This window comes from Callospermophilus lateralis, chromosome 1 (assembly GCF_048772815.1).
Source record: "Callospermophilus lateralis isolate mCalLat2 chromosome 1, mCalLat2.hap1, whole genome shotgun sequence".
Lineage (NCBI taxonomy): Eukaryota > Metazoa > Chordata > Mammalia > Rodentia > Sciuridae > Callospermophilus > Callospermophilus lateralis.
Window position 1 is genome coordinate 218,995,012 of NC_135305.1, and position 24,183 is coordinate 219,019,194.

General features: G+C 42.2%; 2 protein-coding genes and 1 pseudogene across 2 annotated transcripts; 1 reads left to right on the forward strand and 2 right to left on the reverse strand.

The window, feature by feature from the left end:
- Positions 1-604: 604 nt before the first annotated feature.
- LOC143401380 (olfactory receptor 7G2-like) lies at positions 605-8,306 on the forward strand (annotated as a pseudogene).
- LOC143379818 (olfactory receptor 7G2-like) lies at positions 5,447-6,388 on the reverse strand (the record flags this gene model as incomplete). The annotated part of the gene is made up of 1 exon (XM_076832496.2): positions 5,447-6,388. A coding segment is annotated over one exon (942 nt), but the record flags the coding sequence as incomplete, so codon positions are not given.
- Positions 8,307-10,022: 1,716 nt separating the features above from the next.
- Positions 10,023-12,886, reverse strand: LOC143411066 (olfactory receptor 7G2-like). Its single transcript, XM_076871872.1, has 2 exons — positions 11,945-12,886; positions 10,023-10,046 (listed from the first exon to the last, which is right to left on the reverse strand). The coding sequence occupies exons 1-2, from the start codon at positions 12,863-12,865 to the stop codon at positions 10,023-10,025; spliced, it is 945 nt and encodes a 314-aa protein (XP_076727987.1). The 5' UTR covers positions 12,866-12,886.
- Between the last annotated feature and the right edge of the window lie 11,297 nt (positions 12,887-24,183).

The following is a 24,183-nucleotide window of genomic DNA, read 5'->3' on the forward strand; positions in this document are numbered from 1 at the left end:
ACGACCTCCCGTTACTCAAGGGTCTTCATGGGTAGGTGAGATGGAGTGGCAGTGAGGACTGACACGTCAGCAGTTTGACAAGGTCATCACATGACTCTGAGAGAATCCAAAGTTGGTGAACTTTGGATCAAGAGGAGAGAGATCACACCACCATTCCTGTCTTACTGTTTGCTTGAAGGCACAGACTAATTCTAAGGGAAAAGCCACGCCTTACGCATTGCTTTATTCTCAGCACTTAATTCAGTATGTGCAACAAGGTAGGTGTTCAGTGAAACAATTGTTTCAATACATGAGGTAAGAAAAAGGAGAAGTGAGTGAACAGGGAAGGAAGGAGAGAGTGGCAGAGGAGAATGTTTGAGCATTCATTTGTGTTCACAGTATTAATGATAAAGCTTTTTTTAAAAAAAAAATAAATGGTTCTCAGAATTCGGCACACATCAAAGTCGCCCAGAGGGCTTGTTGAAACTTAGACTGCCAGTCCTCATCCACAGGGTTTATTGGCAGTGAGTCTGATGGAGGGACTGAGAATTTGCAATGCTATCATCTTCCAAAATAATGTTGCTACTGCGGCCCGTATGTTTTATGATCTTTTCACCCCATCTTTTCTTTGAGATTCACCAACAACATGAGCCCAGAAACCAAACAACGGTTTCAGAATTCCTGCTCCTTGGCCTGACAGATGACCCAGAATTGCAGCCCCTCGTCTTCACCCTGTTCCTGTGCATGTACCTGGTCACCATCCTGGGAAACCTGCTCATCATCCTGGCCATCAGCTCTGACCCCCACCTCCACACCCCCATGTACTTCTTCCTCTCCAACCTGTCCCTCACTGACATCTCTTTAAGCACCATCACGGTCCCCAAGATGCTCGTGAATATCCAGAGACAGAGCAAGACCATCAGTTACGCAGGCTGCCTCACCCAGGTCTACTTTGCTCTGGTTTTTGTTGGAATGGAAAACTTTCTCCTGGCAGCAATGGCTTTTGACCGTTACGTGGCCATCTGCCATCCACTCAGGTACACAGTCATCATGAATCTGCGCCTCTGTGTCCTTATGATTCTGTCCTCTTTGTGCATCAGCACTGTGGATGCCCTGCTGCACACTCTGATGGTGCTGAGGCTGTCCTTCTGCACAGACCTGGAGATCCCCCACTTCTTCTGTGAACTCGCTCAGATGATTAAGCTGTCCTGTTCGGATACGTCCATTGACAACATCCTTATCTATATTGCAGCTGTCATATTTGGTGGTGTTCCTCTCTCAGGGATCATTTTCTCTTACACTCACATTGCATCGTCTGTCTTGAGGATGCCATCATCTGGGGGAAAGCATAAAGCCTTTTCCACCTGTGGGTCTCACCTGTCAGTTGTCTCCCTGTTCTATGGGACAGCTTTTGGGGTCTACATTAGCTCTGAGGTCACTGACTCCCCCAGAAAGACTGCAGTGACTTCAGTGATGTATTCGGTGGTTCCTCAAATGCTGAACCCTTTTATCTACAGCCTGAGGAACAGGGACATGAAAGAGGCCTTAAGCAAGCTCATTAGTAGGACATCTTCTTTTCTATTATGCTTTATTTGAATTGAATTTGGGTTTCTACAGCAAATCTAATTGACAATTTTCTTTGTGGAACTTCTGTGAAACCATAGTTTTCTATAATGATCAAATAATGACTAGGTCCATTTCAATTTGGCTTAAACCTAATTTTGCTTTTGTCCTACTCTCTTTCTTGATTCTCCAAATAATCTTTCCTTGCTTGGCTTTTGTAGATGCAGAACCTGTGGATGAGGCTCCAATTTAAACATTTTTTTTTTGCATCCTCAAATGTAGGCAATGTGAGGTTCAGAGATGGCAGGAAAATAGTTAAACAAAGTTATTGTTGTATTTTACATATAACTTCTGCCTGCCAATGTGTTTAGGGCCAATAGAAGTACATTCTAGTGTAATGTGAGGCAAAGTAGTAAACATTCATGACCTGGGAAATAAATACTGAGCCCTGTACAAGTTTTCCTGCAATGACTCAGAGACAGGGAACACCCTGGAACAGAGAGTGATTCTCTCCACGAAGGGGCCACGTCCTGGGACTGGTTCTCTTGGTCCCCAGGTTATTGCAGAACGTGCCGCCATCAGGTGTCACACCTGGACAATGTCTCAGAGACAGGCAACTGAGTGTCCTTCCGTGGGTCCACTGGTGGGAAACCTTCCCATGGGTGAAGTAGATCACATCTCTGAGGTTCATAGAGTTGTGGCCCTCAGTGTCCAGCTGCCGTCTCAGTCACTGTGACTAACTTACATGACAAATTGCTGCAAAGCACTTGTTTGCAATACGGGAATCTGTGGAGGAGGAGCATTAGTGGATGATCTGGGCTCTCAGGTAATCAAGTGATTCCAGAAGGGAGAAAACACAGAAAAGAACATGTGATAACCACACAGGTCAAGATGGAATTGATGTGGTCAGTACTTGATTGTTTTTCCCTTACACAAGTGTCATTCCCATAGACCTCTAATGCCTTTGCATCTCCAGTGCAGATGTAACTGTACAATTTATTACATAAAAGTGCTTCCATTTCAAACTTAGTGGCTGGATTCCATGTCTCCCTGTTACTCTCATCATGTTGCCTCAGAATCTGTTGTGCTCTTGGGTGTGGCAGTTACTCTCTTATTCCAAATATTCCATAAGATTACGCCCATTGTGGTGACATTAAAACTGAGGAATATTTTTGATGGTGATGAAATGTTTTATCTATTTTCTTATCTTCTAAATAATGTCATTTCAATATTCTTCTCCATATCTGACGTGGGAAATAAAAGGTAGTTTTAAAGAGGGGTGGATTTTTGTGGGTTGTAGTGGAGTGGATTTTCATTTTTGCATAGTTCCAAAGGATCTGCTAACTAGTTGAATCAATTTACCTTCTCAATAAATATTCCTGATTTTCCATATTATTCTCTAATAGTTAAACTACCCTGATAATCTAAAGGATGCATGGCAGTTGATTAATTTGTGTATCTCATTAAGAGGCTTAGAGTGCATTCGCATATTATTGTCCATTTATTTTTCTCTCTTGGGAAGTATGTACCTATGATATATCCACTGAATTGTTCATCTATCTTAAAAAGGCAATTTGAAATTGTTCTTTATATAATTGGAAGAGTCATCCTATATATGTATCACATACATAAATATAGAAGATTGCAGTTACTTACTTAGGACAGCGTGGTGTTGTGCTTGTACCTCGTGGTATTCACTAGCTGGCCAAAATGTGCAGCATTCCCATGGTTTAATTAGTGAATACTTCCCCTCATGTTCTGTGGTCAGGAGGTCTCAGTTTTGAAACTTCTGCTTTTCCCACTAAGGAATTTTTAGTTTCACCTTTTTCAATTTAGGCTGAAACCACATGAAATTTATTTTTGCCTTTGACCCAAGAAAGGAATCAAATTCATTTTTATTTCTTAGCACCTTTGACCACATAATCCATCTGTCCACTGTACTTTCAATTCAGAAATAAACTTCATTTAGAGGTCAATGTTTTCTGGAATGTCTTTTCTGAGCAATAGTACTGTTATACCTTGTCGTGCTCCAAAATCACAACCCTTCATCACTGTAGAACATCAGTCAGCTGAAACTAAGTTTGCCGTGTTAATATAGAGCTCTGAAACCTTTTTTATTCTTAACCACAAATGGTCTTTTATAACAGGTTAAGAGCTTTTCTGATCATTTAAGTTTATTCCCACATTGATAGCCATAGGAGGTGGGACTTGTTAGATTCATGAGGTTTTTCTGAAGTCATGGAGCTTCATCCTAAGATCCATGTCCTTGTAACAAGAAGATGAGAGCAGAAATTCCTGTCCTTGCTAAGAGAAGACACCACAAACAGGTAGCAGTGTGCAAACCACATGAAGAGTCATCACCAGGGTCTGGATCACCTGTCACCTGGATCTTGGAATTTGCAACACCCAGTCCTTAGAGAAATAAATGTCCACTATTGAACCTTCCCAGGCTACGGTGTTGTGCAATAGCAGCCCCCATTGAGTGAGGCTGACATTCATTCATGAGTACAGAAGAAAGCAATCAATAAGAAGACAACGTACAAATCAAGTGACACAAGAACAACAAGGTAGAAGACGTTCTGATGACTGTTTCACCATTTTTATTGGTGCATTATAATAATACACAGTAGTGAGATTCATTATGCCATATTCAGACATGCACCAAGTAGAACGTGATTCAGTTCATTTCCTAGTAGCTTCCCTTTCCTTTCTTCCTTCTCCTGATCTGCTCATTCTACTCTACTGATCTTCTATTTATTATTATTAATATTACTATTATTCATGTATTGATTTATGCCTTGGTGAGTTTGGGCCTCCTCCATGTCCTGTTTCACAGGCTGTAGATAAATGGGTGAGTTTGTCATTGTAGGGACCCCAGAATACCACCCTATTCACCAAACTGTGATTAGTTTACAAAGGAGCAAAGGTCCTGATTCTGGATTGTGGATATGGGAAAGGATGTTTTCTGAATAACTCCATGAGATGGTTGGCTCTCTGTTGCAACAAAACCTAAGGAAAACAGAGTCTGCATTCTGTTTTCTGGAAAATGTTGGGATATGACCCCTGGAACTGAGCCAGGCTTTCAATGACCAGAGGGGCAGTGTTAGAGGGAAAATAACAGGAGGAGGAGTGAATAAAGGGGCTGAACTGTGTGTGGAGGTTCAGCTTGTGAAATTTCATTAACTTGGGATGATCAGCTTCATGGTGTGAGCTAATAGAGCTATCCTCATTCATGAAATTCAAACATTCCATCATTAGGTCAAATTCTGCTACTTGCAATTTAGGCCAAATTGGTGAAAGAGGAAGTCAAGATTAGTGGGTGTGGTTTTGCTCTGTAAGTAGCATGTTGAGGACACGGAGCTGACCTGCTGTCACTGTTGACTGACACTGCATAGCTCCTGTATTCTCTGTAGAGTTACCTCTTAACAGCATAACAGAAACTGGTAGAGTAATTATCAACCTTGGAGACAAAGGTTAGAATATCATGAGTTATAAAACAGGAACTCAGATTGCAATCATTTGGGGAAGCCATAAATAGCCGTGTACCTGGGTTGAGGTAGAAGCTAGTCTTCCTCCTGTACTGAGATGCTTACTTAGCTCCATCCTTTGTCCTAATATCCTACTGTCACTCACATTCCTCTGAGAAATACCCCAAAATCGCTATAGCAAGAACCCTTTGCTTATATTCTGCCTCTATGGAAGCTGACCGTGAAATTAAGCTCAAAAAGGTCACATGAGTTTTCAAAATCCCAACTATTGAAGACCCAAATCAGTTTCCAAATACTAGCAGAAATACACAGAGCAGAGAAGGGGCTACTGGTAGAAGACATCTCTGTGGCTCATCCAGTGCTCTTGGACACGGACTCACTTTTGAAGTGAAAGCACAAAGCACAGAACTAATGAATCATAAGGAAGACATTTGAATAAGTTTCTTTAAGGCCCCCTGCATGTCCCTGTTCCTCAGGCTGTAGATAAAGGGGTTCAGCATAGGAGGGACCACAGAGTACATCACGGAGGCTATTGCACTCTTTTGGGGTAAGTCTGTGACTGCAGAGCTAACGTACACACCAAGACCTGTCCCATAGAACAAGGAGACCACAGAGAGATGAGATCCACACGTGAAAAAGGCTTTAGACTTTCTCCCAGATGATGGCATTTTCAGAACCGAGGACACAATTTTAACATAAGAGAAAAGAATCCCAAAGAGAGGAAGACCACCCAGCAGGCTAGTCATCACATAGACCAGGATGTTATTGATGAGGGTGTCAGAGCAGGCCAGCTTGATCACCTGACCAAGTTCACAGAAGAAGTGGGGGATCTCCAGGTTTGTGCAGAAAGACAGCCTCAGTAGCATCAAACTTTGGAGCAGGGCGTACGTAATGCTGATGGTCAGGGACAAGAGAATCAGCAGGACACACAGGCGGGGGTTCATGATGACTGTGTACCTGAGTGGATGGCAGATGGCCACGTAACGGTCATAAGCCATTGCTGCAAGAAGAGAGTTTTCTATTCCAGCAAAAACCAGGACAAAGCAGACCTGGGTGAGGCAGCCTGTGTAACTGATGCTCTTGCTCTGTCTCTGGATGTTCACCAGCATCTTAGGGACCGTGGTGGAGATGAAGCAGATGTCACTGAAGGACAGGTTGGAGAGGAAGAAGTACATGGGGGTGTGGAGGTGGGAGTCGGAGATGATGGCCAGGATGATGAGCAGGTTGCCAATCAATGTGACCAGGTACATGGACAGGAACAGTCCAAAGATGGTGGGCTGCAGGTCTGGGTCCTCTGAGAGTCCCAGGAGAAGGAATTCTACTGTGCCCGCATGCTTTTCTGACTCCGTGCTGTTGGAGAGACTGACAGGGAAGATACAGGTGGTATTAGGAAAGCACAGAGTCTGCTTGTGAGGTGAAGTAAAGGTGACAGTCTTCTCACCTCCTGTGACCTGCTCCCTTCCCTCTCAGTCTCCTGTCTTTCTCACTTCCACTCTCCCAACTTTCTGCCTGTTCAAAGTTCACTTCTTAAATACCACCTCCATCCCTGCTCTGTCCAACTAATAGGAGTAAACACACATCTAAAAAGTAGCTTTTCCTTGAAAATTCTTCAATCCTTAAATGAACAGTAAATGAATAAACAAACAACATTATACCTAAATCCATAATAACACCTTCAATCAAGATTTCAACTCAAGGTATACTCAAGATTTGTGCTAAATCTTGTAACTCAAGATTTCAACTCAACTCAAGATGTCAAAATACATTCTACTGTCAGGTATAATTAAAAAGAATAAAATAAAATAAATTGTAATGGATTAAAAAAGATTCCAACTCAGAGACTCTGTTCTTTAATTATGAAAACTTCTCACATATTCAAAATACAGATTATTATGAATGAGGAACTGGGTGTGCACCATACATATTTAACAGATATTGCCTTGTTTGTATTATTTTTGTTGAAAAATAAGTAACACGCATTCATTTTCCATATCCTTAATAATAAATAGAAGGATGTACATTTATCTTCCCCAAGAGAATCAGAATAGTGAAGTTGATATACATTATTCTTTGTTCTTGCAGAACAGAGGAAGTACTGGGTCTTGAAATGGAGCAAATCATAATCCATGCATGTGACACTATGTCAAAATGAATCTCATTCTTATGTTTAACTACAAGGCACTAACAAAAACATTTTAGAAACACAGAAACTTCATGTACATTACATGATCTTTTCTTGTTTGGAAAAAAATAACATGTTTAATCACTTCTTAGTATGGGTACAATTTTCTCTTGTTCAAGACCTTATCTACCTTACCAATGCCTTATTAAATCACAATTTAATTTTCCTTTCTCTGACTGATGGTCATTTTTATTATTGAACATTATATTTGTATACACACACATCCATAAAAGATACACACATTAAAAAGTGCAAAGAAAAAATAAATTTAAAATAACATGTTAAGGACAATTTAATTAAAAACTGTTTTTGTCTCTGCAAAAGGAAAGAGAATGGAGTGGAACACAGATTCTTTGTCACATTGAAGCCTGCTATTTTGTTATTTTATGAAAAGATCATGGGTGGCGAGACGTCCACACTGTTGAATCATACATACATGCTTAGTTCTCAGGTCATGCTGTGCCTCTCTACTTTTTAACATTTCATAGGTTAATGCCAAGATAAAGCTGAATCACCCTTGGGATGGCCCTTGTTCTCCACCTGCTCTTCCACAGTATCTTCATGAACAGGAGGCAGTGCTGGTCAAGACCTGCTCTGCCAAGGGAATTATGAGCCACGAAGGAAAAAGTTACTAGAAGCTGGCCACAGACCTTTGCCCTTTGTAAAGTAAATGAAGGAAAAGGTTAGAGAATTCTAGAACAAATCACAACCACGGCAGGAGCAGAGTGCTGTGGGTGTGGAAGGTAGTGCTGGACTCAGGGCAGAGTGAGGTGTTAGTGGGAGGAAAGCCGCTCGGTGCTGGGGCATAGGAGGTGGCAAACCTGTGCAGAGGAGGCACAGTCAGGCCGACACCCTGCAGGTGACCTAGTTCTGCTCCTCCTCAGGTCTTTACCTCACCACGGCCCCAGATGGACTGGCAGACAAAGACCTGTCCCCACAGGGACACCTAAACCAGGAGGCTTCAGATTACCTGGTGCCAACACCAAGCACTGACATGGCTCTTCCCTGCAGCAAAGGAGAAAGGTGGAAGCTCTGTTCTCAGGGACAGGGACACAGTGCAGCAGCTGCCTCCTGTGCGGAAAGGATGCGGCTGAGCCCAGGGCCAGGGGACTACATATTCACCTGGGCCAGCGTGGAGTGGGTGGTCACAGGCAGACTGTCATCTCCGTGGCCCTTGGGGCGTCAATATCCAAGGCTCCTCATTAGCCAACTCTTTTGGTCTCCTGCACAAACCCTGAGGGTGCGCACCCCAGGGATGGAGGGAGCAGCTGTTGTGGAGATGAGGCCTTTGGCTGAATGCGGGTACATTTCAACAGTGTGGACAACGGGGTTTCCCAGTGATGGTGCTTAGGGCCTTCAAGAAAGAGAGGAATGAGGGCTGATGCTCAGTGAGAGGAACTGGTCAGCACCTGGAAGAACGGAGTCGCCATCAAAGAGGACCAGAAATGTGTGGGCACAGCACACGGGAAGGTCAACACCATGCTTCCCATATAAATGCTGATTTTAAGATGTCTATTAGGCATTTACACGAGGATGCCAAATGGACCTTTGGGAGAGATACTTAGGAGACTGTCTTAATATTTAATTGTCTAGTAACTAATTAGGAACCCACCTTTTAAGGCTGAGCATTTGTATGGTTCTGTGAAATTTGAATTTCTTTTGCATTCCATAAACAAAAGCTTCTAATATATTGTCTGTAGTCAGAATGAATTATAACAGACATTTCACTTCCTTTTTAGAATTTTACCACTGCACTTTTGCAACTTCACAGTCGTAGCACATGAACACTTTGCAAGTAATAATTAGAGGTCATAGATGTAAATTAAGAGTTTTAATTATCAATATTGTTGTCAAAAATGCAAATTAACAGAAAATACTTTGATATGAGGATAGGGTACCTCTGTGATGGTAACTAAAAATCTCTAGGGATTGTTTGTTGCCATAGGAAACTCAGCTTTGCTGACTGTTAGCTGCAGTCATCAAGGCTGTGAGGTTATGCAGGGAGAGACCCAGCAGAGCCCCTTTAGAAAACAGAGTCCAGGAAACATGAACACCTGAGCACGGTGCTCCTTCATGCTGAATTGGAGTTACGGTAAAGGCTGGGCTATCTGATGAAGGGTGCTCAGTCATGAAAATGAATGTGATTCCCTTCTCACACCAAAGAGAAAAGTAAATTTCCATGGCTTCAGCTTCAAGTGTGAAAGGCAAGACGATACTGTGTTCTCAAAGTAGACCTTTCAGTACCAACACCTCCTGAGCATTGAGGTCCAGAAAAATGCTGTCAGAAAAATAAAATAAAGAGGGAAGTGATGGGAGGGGAGGGGAGGGAAATTGGGGGTAGGAAGGATAGTAGAATGAAACAGACCTAGGTACTGTTTGTATATATGTGACTGCATGACCAACATGTACACTCAGTAAAATGAGAAATGATATCCCATTTATGTATGATACATCAAAGTGCATAAATGCATTCCACTGTCATGTAAAACTAATTAAAACATGTAATTTTTTTAAAAAGTAAGTATATGAACAAAATTTGACAAATTAAATCAAAACACCTTAGTGTATCTACTAACTACACTAACACATATGATAAAGGAGACATGTGTCTAAAGAATAAATTGTGATGTATAAAGAGAAAAATGGAGAGGACTGCTATTACAGATTACTTAAAGAACTATCAGGAATTAATTTTTTTAAAAGATAAGAATCTCAATGGAAACATAGTACACAGTTTTCACAAGACAGAGAACAAGTCCAGTTCTATCAGAAGTGACCCTGATCCCCTTTGTAAGAGAAGTTTAAGTTAATTAAATTCTACTGTACACCATTTTGTTGCAAATAACTCACTCGCAGGTCAGCATGAGCAAGAAAGAAGAAGCCGAAGAAAAAAGCCCCTTTATTGTATACAGCAGTCTTTTATAGTATTGTCAACAGTACTATATTGACAGGACATCCCACTTGCAGGCAGGCCCCTTCAAGGACAGTAAGCATTATGTTTTCAAGCTCGCAGGCACATCTGATTCTCTACACCATTTAGATTGTCAGACTAAGTAAAAATATTTGCGGAATGATGTGGAAGTGCAGGAGTATCTGCTTGGTAAGTAAAATGGCTCAACACTTTGAAAAAACCTTTGGAACTAACCAAAGGTGAGTAGTTACTGTTACAGCCAATAGGTTCACCCCAGGTTTATAAATTTTTTATTTCCTTTATAAGCCGTAGAGAAGATTCAAACAACCTGATGCACAGGAGCAGAAAAAATATGCTAATATTTCAACACCACAGTGTCTCTGATTTTTAATGTCACAATACATAAATAGGGAGTTTGAAAATGAATGGATAACCACGAAACACAACATGATTGATTCTGCAAAGCAGGGTGATAGCAACCATGAGGCATGGAATTCGTCTATCAGATTTTCAATTTTAACAAGGTCAAAAGGAAGCACTTTCTTTTCAGTATAGGGATCTCTAAAGCAGTGATTACAACACACTAAAATATTATGAAAATGAATTTTTTGTAGGGCAAAATGATCGGCCACTGGCTGCACCAATCCGTTTCTATCTCCAGTGTTATGTGCCCCCTTTTCTCCTCTTCCTCTCCACTTCCTCTCCACTTTGCTCTATCTCATCGTGAGATGAGTGATTACACTCAAAGCCCACCCAAATAATCCAGAAAAAACTCCTCCCCAACAAATCCTTTTCTCCCAAACACACAACATTCACTTGACTATCATATAAGTCAATCACAGATCAGGGGGACAGATCTGGACCCAGTTTGAGGCCATCATCCCGTCCACTGGAGAGCTTCAACCAGCCTAGTTGGTCCGTGGGGAAATGACTTATGTGTGGAAGGACACTCCACTTTCTGTCTCATAGCCTCTTGTTCAGGTGCTGCTACCACCTGGTGACCTGGAAGGGAACCAGTCCTAGGAAGGTGCCACCTCAAGAAGGACTGAGGAGAGCCCTACACTTCCAGAACATTCCATACTTCAGACATCCTTATGAGGAAAGGTGACTCAATTGATGGAGCATTTTGCTATTAGCCTTCTCTTTTCCTGTTAGGACTGAGGGTCACTTCCCTGATGAGTCTTGGCTATGTCAAAATCATCTCAAACCACTGATGGCATCTAATTATGCCAAGTTCACAGAAGAAGGCACTGAATGCTGAGGATGCTATTGTTATCTCAAGGTTGCTGTGGATCACTAAAAGCTCTCACTAGTTGCTTCTTAGACTGCGAATGGGCAGCGTTTTGCCTCACATGAGACTAAATCTGAAGGTGATTCATGTGACCTCAACCGTAAGAACTGCTGGAGCCAACTCTCCACATATGACCACAGGTAAGATTCAGTAGATTCCTGGCTGATCACCTCCTACAGTTTGCCTTTTTCTTGGAGGGCACCACATCGAAATTGTCAAAACCCAGCAGGCCAGGGCTCCAGGCATCATTTCTGTGAAACACTAGCAAACAAAGTGTGTTCTGTTCATTGCAATCATGAGTCAAATCTCACAAAGTTAGACAAATATTGAAAAAGTGAGGGTTCAAGACAAGTCATAATGCCCATGGTGATTACTGACCTCACCCTTTGGGAAATATGCATTAAGACAAGGTTGACACATTTGGGCCCAACGGGAATCCTGCCATCTTGACTTACTCTAGACCCCAGACCACAGAGAAAGACCATGAAGATGTGGAAATAGAAGTCATCACGTCACCAAAGGGAAGTTATCCTTCCCATGAGACTCCTCAAAGCCTCCTTCAAGTCCCTGTTCCTCAGGCTGTAGATGAAGGGGTTCAGCATCTGAGGGACCACAGTGTACATCACCGAAGCCACAGCAGTCTTCCTGGGGGAGTCAGTAAATGCAGAACTCATGTACAACCCTGCACCTGTCCCGTAGAATAAGGCCACAACTGACAGGTGAGACCCACAGGTGGAAAAGGCTTTGTGCTTTCCTTCTGATGATGGCATCCTCAAGACAGAGGACACAATGTGAACATAAGAGAAAATGATCCCAGAGAGAGGAACGCCACCAAATATGCAAGTTGCAACATAGATGAGGACATTATCAGCTGAGGTGTCAGAACAGGCCAGCCTGATGACCTGAGCGAGTTCACAGAAGAAGTGGGGGATCCCCAGGTCTGTGCAGAAGGACAGCCGCAGCACCATCAGAGTGTGCAGCAGGGCGTCCACAGTGCTGATGGACACGGAGACCAGAACCAGCAGGACCCAGAAGTGGGGCAGCATGATGACTGTGTACCTCAGGGGGTGACAAACGGCCACATAGCGGTCATAGGCCATCACTGCAAGGAGAAAATTCTCCAAATATGCAAAAACTAAGACAAAAAACATCTGGCAGAGACATCCTGTGTAGGTGATGCTCTGATCCTGTGTCTGGAGGTTCACCAGCATCTTGGGGACTGTGCTTGTGCTTAAACAGATGTCATTAAAGGACAGACTGCACAGAAAGGAGTACATGGGGGTGTGGAGGCGGGAGTCAGAGCTGACCGCCAGGATGATGAGCAGGTTCCCCAGGATGGTGACCAGGTACACGGACAGGAACAGGCTGAAGATGAGGGGCTGCAGGGCTGGGTCCTCTGTCAGTCCCAGGAGAAGGAACTCTAAAACAGCTGTGTGGTTTGTGGTTTCCATGTTTCTGGTGAATCTTATGGAAAATATGAGAGAAAACATCTCAACAGTACGGGCAGCAGCAGCAACACTTGGGAAGATGACAGAAATGCACATCCCTCGTTCCCAGCCCCAGTTATCTGCTGAATCACCCTGAGGATAGGCACAAGCAGTCTGTGCTTCAGGAAGCCCTTGGGATGTTTGATGTAGTGTGAGAACAAAACTTAAAAACAAAAGCTTCCTCATTGTCACCGTGAACCCAAGTGATTTGTGATACTATTTTTTTCCCATTTCTTTACACACTCCCCCTCCCCCTCCACTTCTTTCATTGAAATAAGTGGTTACTGGACACCAGTGCTGTTTCAGGCACTGTGCTAAGTGCTACAAATGAAATAAAGTATGAGATATTACTTTTGAATTCGGATTTTTCATGCCTTTATTCTAGAAGTCATTGAAAATCTGGAAATCTGTTTTCTAAAGCACAGGCCCCCTAACTTGGGCTTGCTTCAAAATCATCTGGTCGATTTCATATGCTTTATCATCGTCCTGATTGACCCAGGAGGACAATCAGGGAAGGTGAGTTTATATCACGGATGTCAGATCCACAGTGCAGGTTCGGCCAAGCCTGGATTGGGGCTCAGATATTCTGACTGTTGAGCTGATTCTCAAGCAATCTGTCAATGCCTCTGGATAGGACAGGACTAACGTTGCTATTGGCCACTCAGATCTCATCATTTTATTTGTAATTTTATTCTTTCCCCTATGTAAAGCCTTTGATCTTGCCCTTGCCCTCAATATATGTCCAGTTCTACCCACAAAAATAGTTACAGAAGGTGGACGGCATCCTTCCTGGTGGACCTGAGCAAAGATTAGGAAATGTTGCCTCTACACTCGAAACTCAGAAGACACCACCCCAGGAACGTAAGTCAGCCCCGTTAGCAACTAATTCTAAGGGAAACCAGAAGATTCTCTACCTTATCCTAAGGGAGGTCTTTCTTAAGTTAGTAGACAACATAAGAATTTTTTAAAACATTAAAATGAGATAAAAGTAAAATGTATAGGCTCCTAACAAAAGTGATGCATACAGGAAGGATTTTTGGATTCTCATAACACACAAGTCCACACACCCTCACAGGACGACCTGGGACCTACCTGGTGTGTCACGGTGGGGCAATGGCCTTCGTCTGCAGAGTGGGACAGAACTGGGTCTGACGGCATTTACCATCAGGTGCAGTCTGGAAAGCACACCCTCTGAACGTGATCCAGGCTCTAGAAAAGCTGTGGAGGGGGAAATCACCACCTGTACAAGAAACCAGCTGCCTGTTGAATGTGTTAGTTGCTTTGCTTGTGGAAATCATTTGGGAGTGCACACATGGATCCAACCTCCCATCGAACACCTTGTATTTATACAAACCTTACTGAATTATCCTCCAATGAATCTGTAAAAATACCACGGTCCTGTTTCATGATGAAATTCATCCAACAAAAGCACCCTGCACACTATCGCCACGTGGGTCCCCCATTCTGTTGTTTCCTTTGTGTTTCTGGGTTTACAGTCCTGAACTGTGGCTCAGCGCCCTCTTCATTCCTCGGAAGGAAGAGTGGGTCAGAGTAACTGATGAGCGAGGACCGAGAAAATATGGTTGACAGCATACATGCAAAAATCAGGCAAGCGTTTACTGTGATGAAACAAATGCTGGAATTGATGGCCGGGTGGAGGAATAAGAGGGGAACGTGGAGCCTACACTGTGAGATGGAGGAGAGTGGAGATGCAGAGACCTGGGTGCGGCACATACACATGAGGCGAGGACATGTGATGACATGAATAGGAACTCAAATGACTTCAGCAATGAATGAACGAGACGCGTGGATTACACTTCCAAAACATTAAATATGGATGTTAGATGAGTTAGTTTAAATAGGAATGCTGTCCAAAAGCCTCACCTGGATACTGAAGCTGGAAGATGGATCTTCAGGCAATGCAGGCAGACCTAGGAGTCAGAGGGTCCTGGACAGGAAGGCTCATCTCAGGAGGAGGCTCAGGCGCTGCTTCCTGTCGAGTGAGGTGGTTCCATACTGACCTCTATAGTTTGTTCCAAAAGTCCTCATTAGATCATCTATTTTACTAATGCTCTGATCCCAAGAGGGGACGTCCTTGAAGACCAACTCTGCAGGAGTGAAGGACTCAGGGCGGCTGATTCCTGACCCCTGAGGCCATGTTTGCCCCTCTCAGCTCTCTGCACTATGTCTGCTCAGCTGCATTGCTTGGGCCTGGCCTCTCTCTAAAAATGTCCAGGGCTCCTTTAAATTACAAAGTCATCATTTTAATTAATCATTTCAAGAGTCTTGCTTGGATCATTTGAAGACATTTCCTCTGTGTGGGTGTAGATAACACTTTCTAAGATACTAGCTAAGGCATTCTCACAGTCAGCTTTCTGTTGCTGCAACAAACACCTAGGTGAGATTCATTGTGGCTCATGGTTTGAGAACTATCATTCCAAGGTCACTGGGCCTGTTGCTCTCAGCCAGTGACAGCACAGGACATCAGAGAGGAGAGCAGGGCGGAGGAGGCCTGTCCACTCATGGCAGCCAGGATGTGAAAAGAGGGCGAGAAGAGGGGCTGGCGTCCCAACATCCTCTTCAAGGGCACTGCCCAGGGACCCGACTTCCGTCCGCTGTGTCCCACATCTAAAAGGCCCCAACGCCTCCCTGAAGCGCCACCTCATGAAGACCAAGCCTTAACACAGGGCCTTTGGGGGACGAATACCCAACTGTAACTTTGCACCACCGCAAACACCCAGAGTGTTCCCCCAGCTCAGACAGCTCTTTGCTGGACCGTAATTTTTGTTTCTTAAAATTTTCAAAGAAGCTTCTAATATATTCTCTTTCATCCCTGCTGACGGCCAAAAATACAGACTAGCTGTTACTCCCTGCTCACCATTTCACCAATGCCACTTTCAATCCCATCCCAATAGTTTCAGTTTCTGTTCCTTCATATTACACAACTTTGAGCTCCAATTATGGCTTATTGCTTTTAATATAGAGACAATCACAAAACTAACACAAGGCAGGACCATGCAGCTGCGCCCAGACACTCAGCACACTGGACGGGATTTCTCAGTCATTTGACAGGTGGAGGTGGAACTCCATGTTAGTTTTCTTTTTAAAACATTTTATATATAAAGGCTTCAATATTTTCACATTGAATGAAACTTAGACTGTATTAAATCTTTATATAACAATTTACAATTTGTAAGATGTATTATCTAAATGGATGACTATATGAAGACGTTCTTCACCATGTTAACCTCATCCACTTTAAAAAATGGTAATAGTATATAAAAGATATCAGTGAAGTTATTTCAAAAGGATCAATGTTTATACTGACAATCCCCAAAATAGCAATATGTAAAAGGAAGATAAAGCTTTCAAGAGACCAAAGAAAATCAAATATACTAGGATAAGTGAGCAGAAGCCAAGGAATTCTGTGGATTCATCTTTGATGGTATTGAGGACACAGTGTCCCAGGAGCACAGTAGTGTGCCAGAGCAGAGGCCATCTCCATACCTGAGCAACGTGGTGAACGTGAGCTTTTCCTGTACCCGTGCTGTGGAGCTGGAGCACCTGAAAGTTTCAGAAAAGCCTCCAAGGAAGAACCTCACTGAGCCTGCTGCTGGCTTTCTGTGGGTTTCTGGCAGTCTGCCCACCACTGAGCAGAGGCAGGGGACTACATATAGGGGTGGAGAAGTTGTTGGTAATGGGTGAGACCAACTGAGAACCTGCCACAGGAGAAATCATGCTAAAGCTGTCATTGGATTGACCTTGGGAAACCTGAGAGGAGAACAGCTGTGGGGAGTGAGTGCAGGGGTCACTTGGAGGAGTCTTACAATAAGGGAGAAGACATCGGTGCTGTGGCCAGGGCGAGAGGAGATGTCAGGCAGGGTTTTACTTTTGCAGTTCTGGGGATAATACCAGGCCTTCCACAGGGGAGGCCCGCACTCTAACACTGAGCGACAGCCCCAGCCACAGAGCCATTTTTTGAAGAGAAATTCATATTCTTTGAAGTCAAGTTATGAGACCCAAGAGGAACATCTACCCCAATGTGAGGTGACTTCTGATTAGTTCCCAAATAGCACGTGAGTCCTGAAAACTCCCACCTGCAGACAGCCACAGTGACCTTCTTGGTTCTCAAGACCTTCGGTTCTCTGTCCACCAAAGTGGCGCCTCGCCAGCAGCAGTGTCAAGGCAGGACCCACGGTCAAGAGCAGAGCGCGTGGTGTTGAGTCCTTAGGCTTCGGCTCTTAGTTGTTGAGGCACCCTGAACAGTTTCCACTTAACGATGAAATCCCCTTCTCCCTAAACGAACAGGGAGCAAAGGCCCCTGGTGCTAGGAACCGGAGACTTTCCTGAGGGACACTCAGCGGGGAGCGTGGTGAGCCAGCATGAGACCCTGGCTGAGCTGTGATCATCGGTGGCTGCTGTGGAAACGGCCAGAGTTCGACAGATCCTACCTTTCTCCCTTCTCACCCTGAGACACCTGAGGAGCCAGCTCTTCCCTCCGCTTTTCGGCGCTCACCTTACTCCAGCGCACTCAGGCATGGACACACCTCTCTGTAGTGGAGTCACACATCTCTTTCTAAGCATTTCTAAAGAAAACCCATCACGACAAACAAACAAGCCAGCTTGAGGTGAAACTAAACATTTGCGATAGAAACACAAGCTTCGTTATATCAACTTTGTCTACCAATTTCCTGCATCAATGCGAATGCTATTATAGAGATGGTAATTTCCTCCAAAATGCACAAATACAAAGGGGCAATTATAGGAACGGCTCCATAAATATGGTTACGTGTTTTCTAAGATATTTAACAATTTGAAAGTGCTATGTGTAACCAATGAGGATCCCCTGTGATTCAAATGTATGATATGTCAAGGTCATTGTACTGTCATGTGTAACTAATTAAAACAAATTTTAAAAATAAAAATAAAAAGCATCATTTATTTTGCATTTGCAAAATAATGAAATTACAATCTAAAAAAAAAATGTATAACAAAAAAAACAATGAGGACCTTGTAGGCCAGGTAAGCATGCTTCATTATTTTTGTAGAATTCCTGTACCAACCTTACCCCATCTCAGGGTCTTTGCTTCAGTACATGTATTTGTAAACAGTACAGGTCACAGATGTGAATTGTGGGTTTTCTCATCAACATTGTTGTAGGAAATTGCAAATTAACCGAGAATCTGTTATCTCTGAGGTACTAGCCGCTTTGAAGTTGTAACAACAACAACAACCAAAAATCTGGGTTTTGTTACCACAAACAACTTAATTTTAGGGGCTGGTGTGTTACAGTGAATGTGTGAGCCATTGGTACTGGGAAAGATGCAACACCACCACATAAGCGGACAGTTGACATATTGCTGAATTGGAAAGAAGAGAGAAATGTGAAGTTCTGCCGCTTCAAAGGCAAAAAGAAACTCTAAGAGGTTTTGTGGTTTAAAAGGCAATGCTCAAAATTTTTCAAATTGGTGTAAGTAATTCTTTCACCATTAAGAATCATTGAGGCAAATAATCAGGGAAAATAGGGGCCTCGCTACTCATTCTAACTGAGCACTGTGTAATCCACCAAATGGTGTGGGGCTGATGCAAAACAGGCTTGAGCCCTAAGTGACAAATTGGCAGCTCAAAGGATCAACCTAGTTAAAGAATTTTGATACATTGACAAACTGATAGACACCTCAATAGAAATATTTCAAACACGTAATTTCCAAAAGGGGAAAGAAAGTGGCTCATGTAGCATGTGGAAAGACACTTCTCCTTATAAAAAGGAAAAATATACATCCGTGGCCCCAAATAGCAGCACAGCTGCCATTGCCTGGTTCTGTTTCCTGCAGCACAGAAACCTGATGCTTCCCAAACATAATGGCACTTACAAAATGTTCTGAAATCTACTTTGATTCTGGTAGAGATATTGGGGAAGTGGTTGGTGAGTATGAGTCGCTTATCCTGCCACAACCAAGAACCAGAGACTGGGAGACTTAACAGAAATTTATTCCCTCACAACTCTGAAAGCCAAGGTATAAGTCGGGGTGATTGTCTAACATGTTCCCATGTGATGCTGATGATGCTGGGCTACGTATTTTATGATCTTTTCACCCTGTCTTTTTTTTCCACTATAGGGGTGAAAAATGAAAATATGTAGCTTAATATTTATATTAGCGGGCTTGATAAGGTAGACTCACCTCTCTACATATTGGTAATACTGGTTCAAGAAAAGGTTCAAGGACTTGTTCACTGAGGAAAAAATAACAGTTGTCATCTGCGGTATCCAATATTGAACTTCTGATACCACTCTTGTGATTTCAACAGCAGAGGGAATGTTCAAATTATCTATCTGACTGATATAAAATACAACTTTTCCAAAGACTCCGTCATTTTGAACTATTGTATAAGTGTGTGTAATGGAATATGTACAATCTACTTCATCATTTTCACTACAAAGTAGATTTAGGGTGGGCACTTATCCAACACGATGTTAACTGCCTTCACGGTAATTGCAAACTATTTTAAAATTTCTGTTTAGATTTTTAGATCAATGTCTCCTGAGTACAATTATAGTCTAAGATGGTTCCTGACACACAGACCCTGCTTTTGCTACCAGAAAGTGACATGCAGACATTACAAACATTCTCTGCACATCATCAAAAATGTGTCTTTACTCAGAGCTGCAGAAATAGAAATAAAATGAAATCATGTCCAATGTGTGTAATTAGAAACAATAAATAAAAATAATAGCTAAGGTTGTAAAAATACAAACAGGGTGTCTCTATTTTAAAGTCACTGAATATTTTCTGACCTATAAATTTCATTGTCATTATTTTTTATGGAAGATTTTCATCTATTTGCTCTGATGAAACCTGAGTACAGATATCAGAGATAGGGCGATTACTCCCTAGAGTTTTATAAATACCTTTTCCAATTCCATCACAATACTTCAGTGTAGTTTTCCTGCCACTGGGGAATTGTGAGTTGAGACTGTAGTTCTACATTTTCAATTAAGGTGTTGCTTCAGTGACAAAGTCACCAAGAACATGGTCAGGTTTCGGCCAACATTTAATAGGTGCAGATGGTGCTTTGTATGAATTTACATTTTAAAATCTTTCACATATAAGGGCTTGTTTTCACATTTTGGTCAATTTATTTCACAACATGTTATCTTCTTATGGATTTATAAGATATACTATTTTAAAATTATGACAAGATGGTATTGTGTATTCTTAAGCTTACTCACTTGACAAAAATATGTGTAAGAGATAAAATATACAAAGACACCCACTGCCCTACAGAATAAGGTCAACTATTCCAGGCACCAGAAAGAGAAGATGTAAAGACAAGAATTTTGCAGACACTGAAGTATAACTCCAACGTGATGGAGAGGATAGGCAGGAGCCCAGGGACTCCACGGATTCATCTCCTTCCTCTTTGCAGGCAGTGAGTACTACGTGACTTAAACTAGTCCCAAGGGCAGAGGAAGGGCTTCATAATTTGAGAAATGCAGGTGAACTTGAGAGTTGACTGCTGCCTAGACCCATGACTGTGGACTTGGAGCCTCCAAGGAAGAATGTAGCCTGACTCACTCCTGGCTTGATGGATGGGCCTGGGACATTCTCTGCCTCATCAAGCACCAGAAGGCAGTGAAGTGCACTCAGAAGTAGAGACGTGACTGGTGACAGATGAGGGAGCTGCAAACCTGCCAGATGAGAAATCAGGACAAAGCCTCACTGGATTGAACCCACAGAAACATAGGAGGAGAGAAATAGCGAGAGTCAGTATAGAGACCTTGGGAGAGTTTTGTGACAAAGGGACAAGAGGATCAGACTGGAGCAGAGCAGCATGAGGGGTCTGGAGAGGATTTGGGGTTTGATTTCAAGAGAAATTTGTGGACAGCAGATGGTACTGTAAGTGCAGTCGTCAAATAGGAAAATGAATCATGCAAAAAAGAGATGGGGTTTTTTCCAGAGCCAGGGACCTGGCTAGGAAGGAGTTAAGGTGTTCTACACAAGGGAGAGCTGTGGTCTTGACAGAGTACTGCACAGCTGGACAGGTTTCCCTCCAAACAGAGACAAATGAAAGAGAATCATCTTGGAACCGTGTTGGGATTTTCCTTTTTTTTTTTACGTTTCTGCTTTTATTAGTACACAGGAATTATATGGAATTTACAGAATATTGGATTTCATTGTGGCATGTTCATACGTAAACAACCTATTTTCATCATCTCTACCTCACCTGTCCCTCCTTCCCCTCCCCCAAACCCCCTTTCTCATCTCTAATAATCTCCCTACTATTTTCATATCATCTTTTTTGTTGTTGCCATGTTTGAGAGAAAACATGTGATCCCAGCCTTTTTGAGTTTGGTTTATTTTGCTTAACACCATGAACTACAGTTCCATCCATTTTCCACCCAATGGCATGATTTCACTCTTCTTTAAGCGTAATGTACAACTCCATTGTGTATATAAACCACATTTTCTTTTTACAGGTGCATATCAATTATTATTCAGTTTTGGTTTCATAATTGCCTGTCTGCATGTGCTTATAACAGAGTTTGATCAAAACAAGTCGAGCTTTTTAACCTGATGCAGCCTCATCGTCCCTTCCTGCTGTTGTGGCCTGGGCTATCCAGTCCTACTCAGGAAGTCATTGCCTGCCAAGTCATCACTGCCTGTCGCACACTTTGCGTTTGGCTGTTGAGGTGCCTGCACCATGGCTCTCCTGGTCAGGGTGGCTGGGCTGCTCTGGGCCTTCCCTTCTGACTTCCCAGAGGTCAAGACGTGGTGGAGAGGAGCAGGGCCTGTGATGTGTGCTAGCACCAGGAGAGGAAGCTGGCATTTCCCTTTATACTTGTACCAATATGAAGATTTGATTCAGGGGAGAGGCTTCCGACAGTGTATTGATGACCTCGTGGCACTCCGTGAAAAGAATTCAGTAATCAGTGTGAAAATTGTTATTAATCCAAAAGAAAAAGTAAAATATCCACAAAGATTCTGTTTCCCAAAAGGTCAGCTTCTGAGGGCCGGGGCAAACATAATTTGGGGACCAAGGGTAAGGGATTCTATTCAATCTGGTACACCCATGAATGAAAATAAGATACTTTAATTTTCATTATTTATTTATGCAATGCTGGGGGTTGAACCCAAGGCCTCACATGTGCTAGGCAAGTATTCTACTAGTAAGTTATAGTTCCAACCCAAGAAAACATCTCAGAAATGTCACAAGAAACATTTCATGAGGAATGACTTTTCTCATCCATTTCTGGGGTAAATGAGAATATTATTTTAAATTTAAATTTAATTATATTTAAATTATTTTAATACTATGTGTATTCTACCAGTTATAATATAAAATGTAAATAAGCTACAATATGTTATGTATATTAATATATAACCTACATATGACCCATTAACATAACTCATTTTAATTATATATATATTACATGAATACCCATACCTAGTTCATTTTAATTATATATATACATATAATGACATGTAACCCATAATTGTATTTTTATTATTAATGTTATATGATATATAATATTATATATGTATATATGTACATACATGTGCATAAAAATATAGAGATATATACAGTAGTATATTTATATATAGGAAATAAAATTATCAAAGAGATACCTGCATTTCCTTGTTTTTACCACACTATTTACAATAGCTAAGGTACAGACTCAAAAAAGGTGTCCACGAGAGCTGAGGTTGTGGCTCAGTGGTAGAGCGCTTGCCCAGCATGTGTGAGACACCGGGTTCGATCCTCAGCATCATATAAAAACAAAATAAAGGTATTGCATCCAACTACAACTAAAACAAAATATTTTTTAAAAAGGTGTCCACTGACAGATTAATGGATACAGAAATTGTGACCTATGTATAAAATGGAATATTCTCAGCCAGAGAAATAATGAAATCCTGCCATTTGCAGTTACATGGGTGGAACTGGAGGACAGCACGCTAAGTGAAATAAGCCAGGTATAGAAAGACAAATCACTGGGCTTGGGATGTGGCTCAAGTGGTAGCGTGCTCGCCTGGCATGCATGCAGCCCGGGTTCGATCCTCAGCACCACATACAAACAAAGATGTTGTGTCCACCAAAAACAAAAATACATATTTAAAAAAGACTCTCTCTCTCTCTCTCTCTCTCTCTCTCTCTCTCTCTCTCTCTCTCCCCCTCCTCTCTCTCTCTTTAAAAAAAGAAAGAAAGAAAGACAAATTTCACATATTGTCACTCATGTGTTGCAGAAGTTAACCAAGTTGGTCTGATGGAAGTACAAAGTATGTAGTGGTCACAGAAGCCAAGAAGGGTAGGAAGGAGGGGAGAGGAGGAAGGTTGTATCATGGATACCAAAATACAGTTGGATCGGAGGATTAAGTTCTAATAATCTGTAGTAAAATACGGTAACCATAGTCTAGAACAATTAGTACATATTTCAAAATACACATAAGCTAAGAGAGGAGTTCAGACATTCCCACCACATAGAATTGACTGATGATTAAGAAGATAACATTTTAATTACCCTGATATGACCCCTATATGTTGTATAATATATTGAATTACCACACTGTACTGAAGAGACATGTACAAATATTGCATGTTCTTACCTCTATGATAGTGGGGAGTCTTTCAAATCTACCCAAATGTAGTCATGTGCCCCTTAACGATGGGGACACATTCTGAGAAATGCATCATTCAATAATTTCATCGTGTGAACATCATGGGGTTCACTTGTGCAAGACCAGATGACACAGCCTATACACACCAAGGCCACGTGGCCAAGCCTGTCGCTCCCATGGCCATGATGGACAAACAATGGGAGATAAAATCAAGCCCAAGAGGAAAGTGTGCAATCAAGAGATGCAGTAAGCTCAGGTCGACAAGGCTCCTGTCAGCACAATAGGGTACATGGTCTTAGAGTGAGTGATTTTTGTAAGCAGAAATAAAATAATGATATGAAGTAAGTCTGACTCCAAAAATCAAGTATTGCATTTTTCTCTCATATGTGGAACACACACACACACACACACACACACACACAGACAAAGATAGCATTAAAAGTAGAAGGGACACTATGGCAGAAGAGGAAAGGAATCAGAGGGAGAAGTACATGGGTTGGAAATGCTCAAAAGATGTCCTAGGCACAAACGGCTATGCTTCAATGAAACCCCTTATTCTGTATTCTTAATATGCACTGATTAAAAAGTAGATATAATAATTACATAAAGCAGTAACAGAGCCACTTACCACCACGATCAAGCATCACAGAGTACATGCTTCTC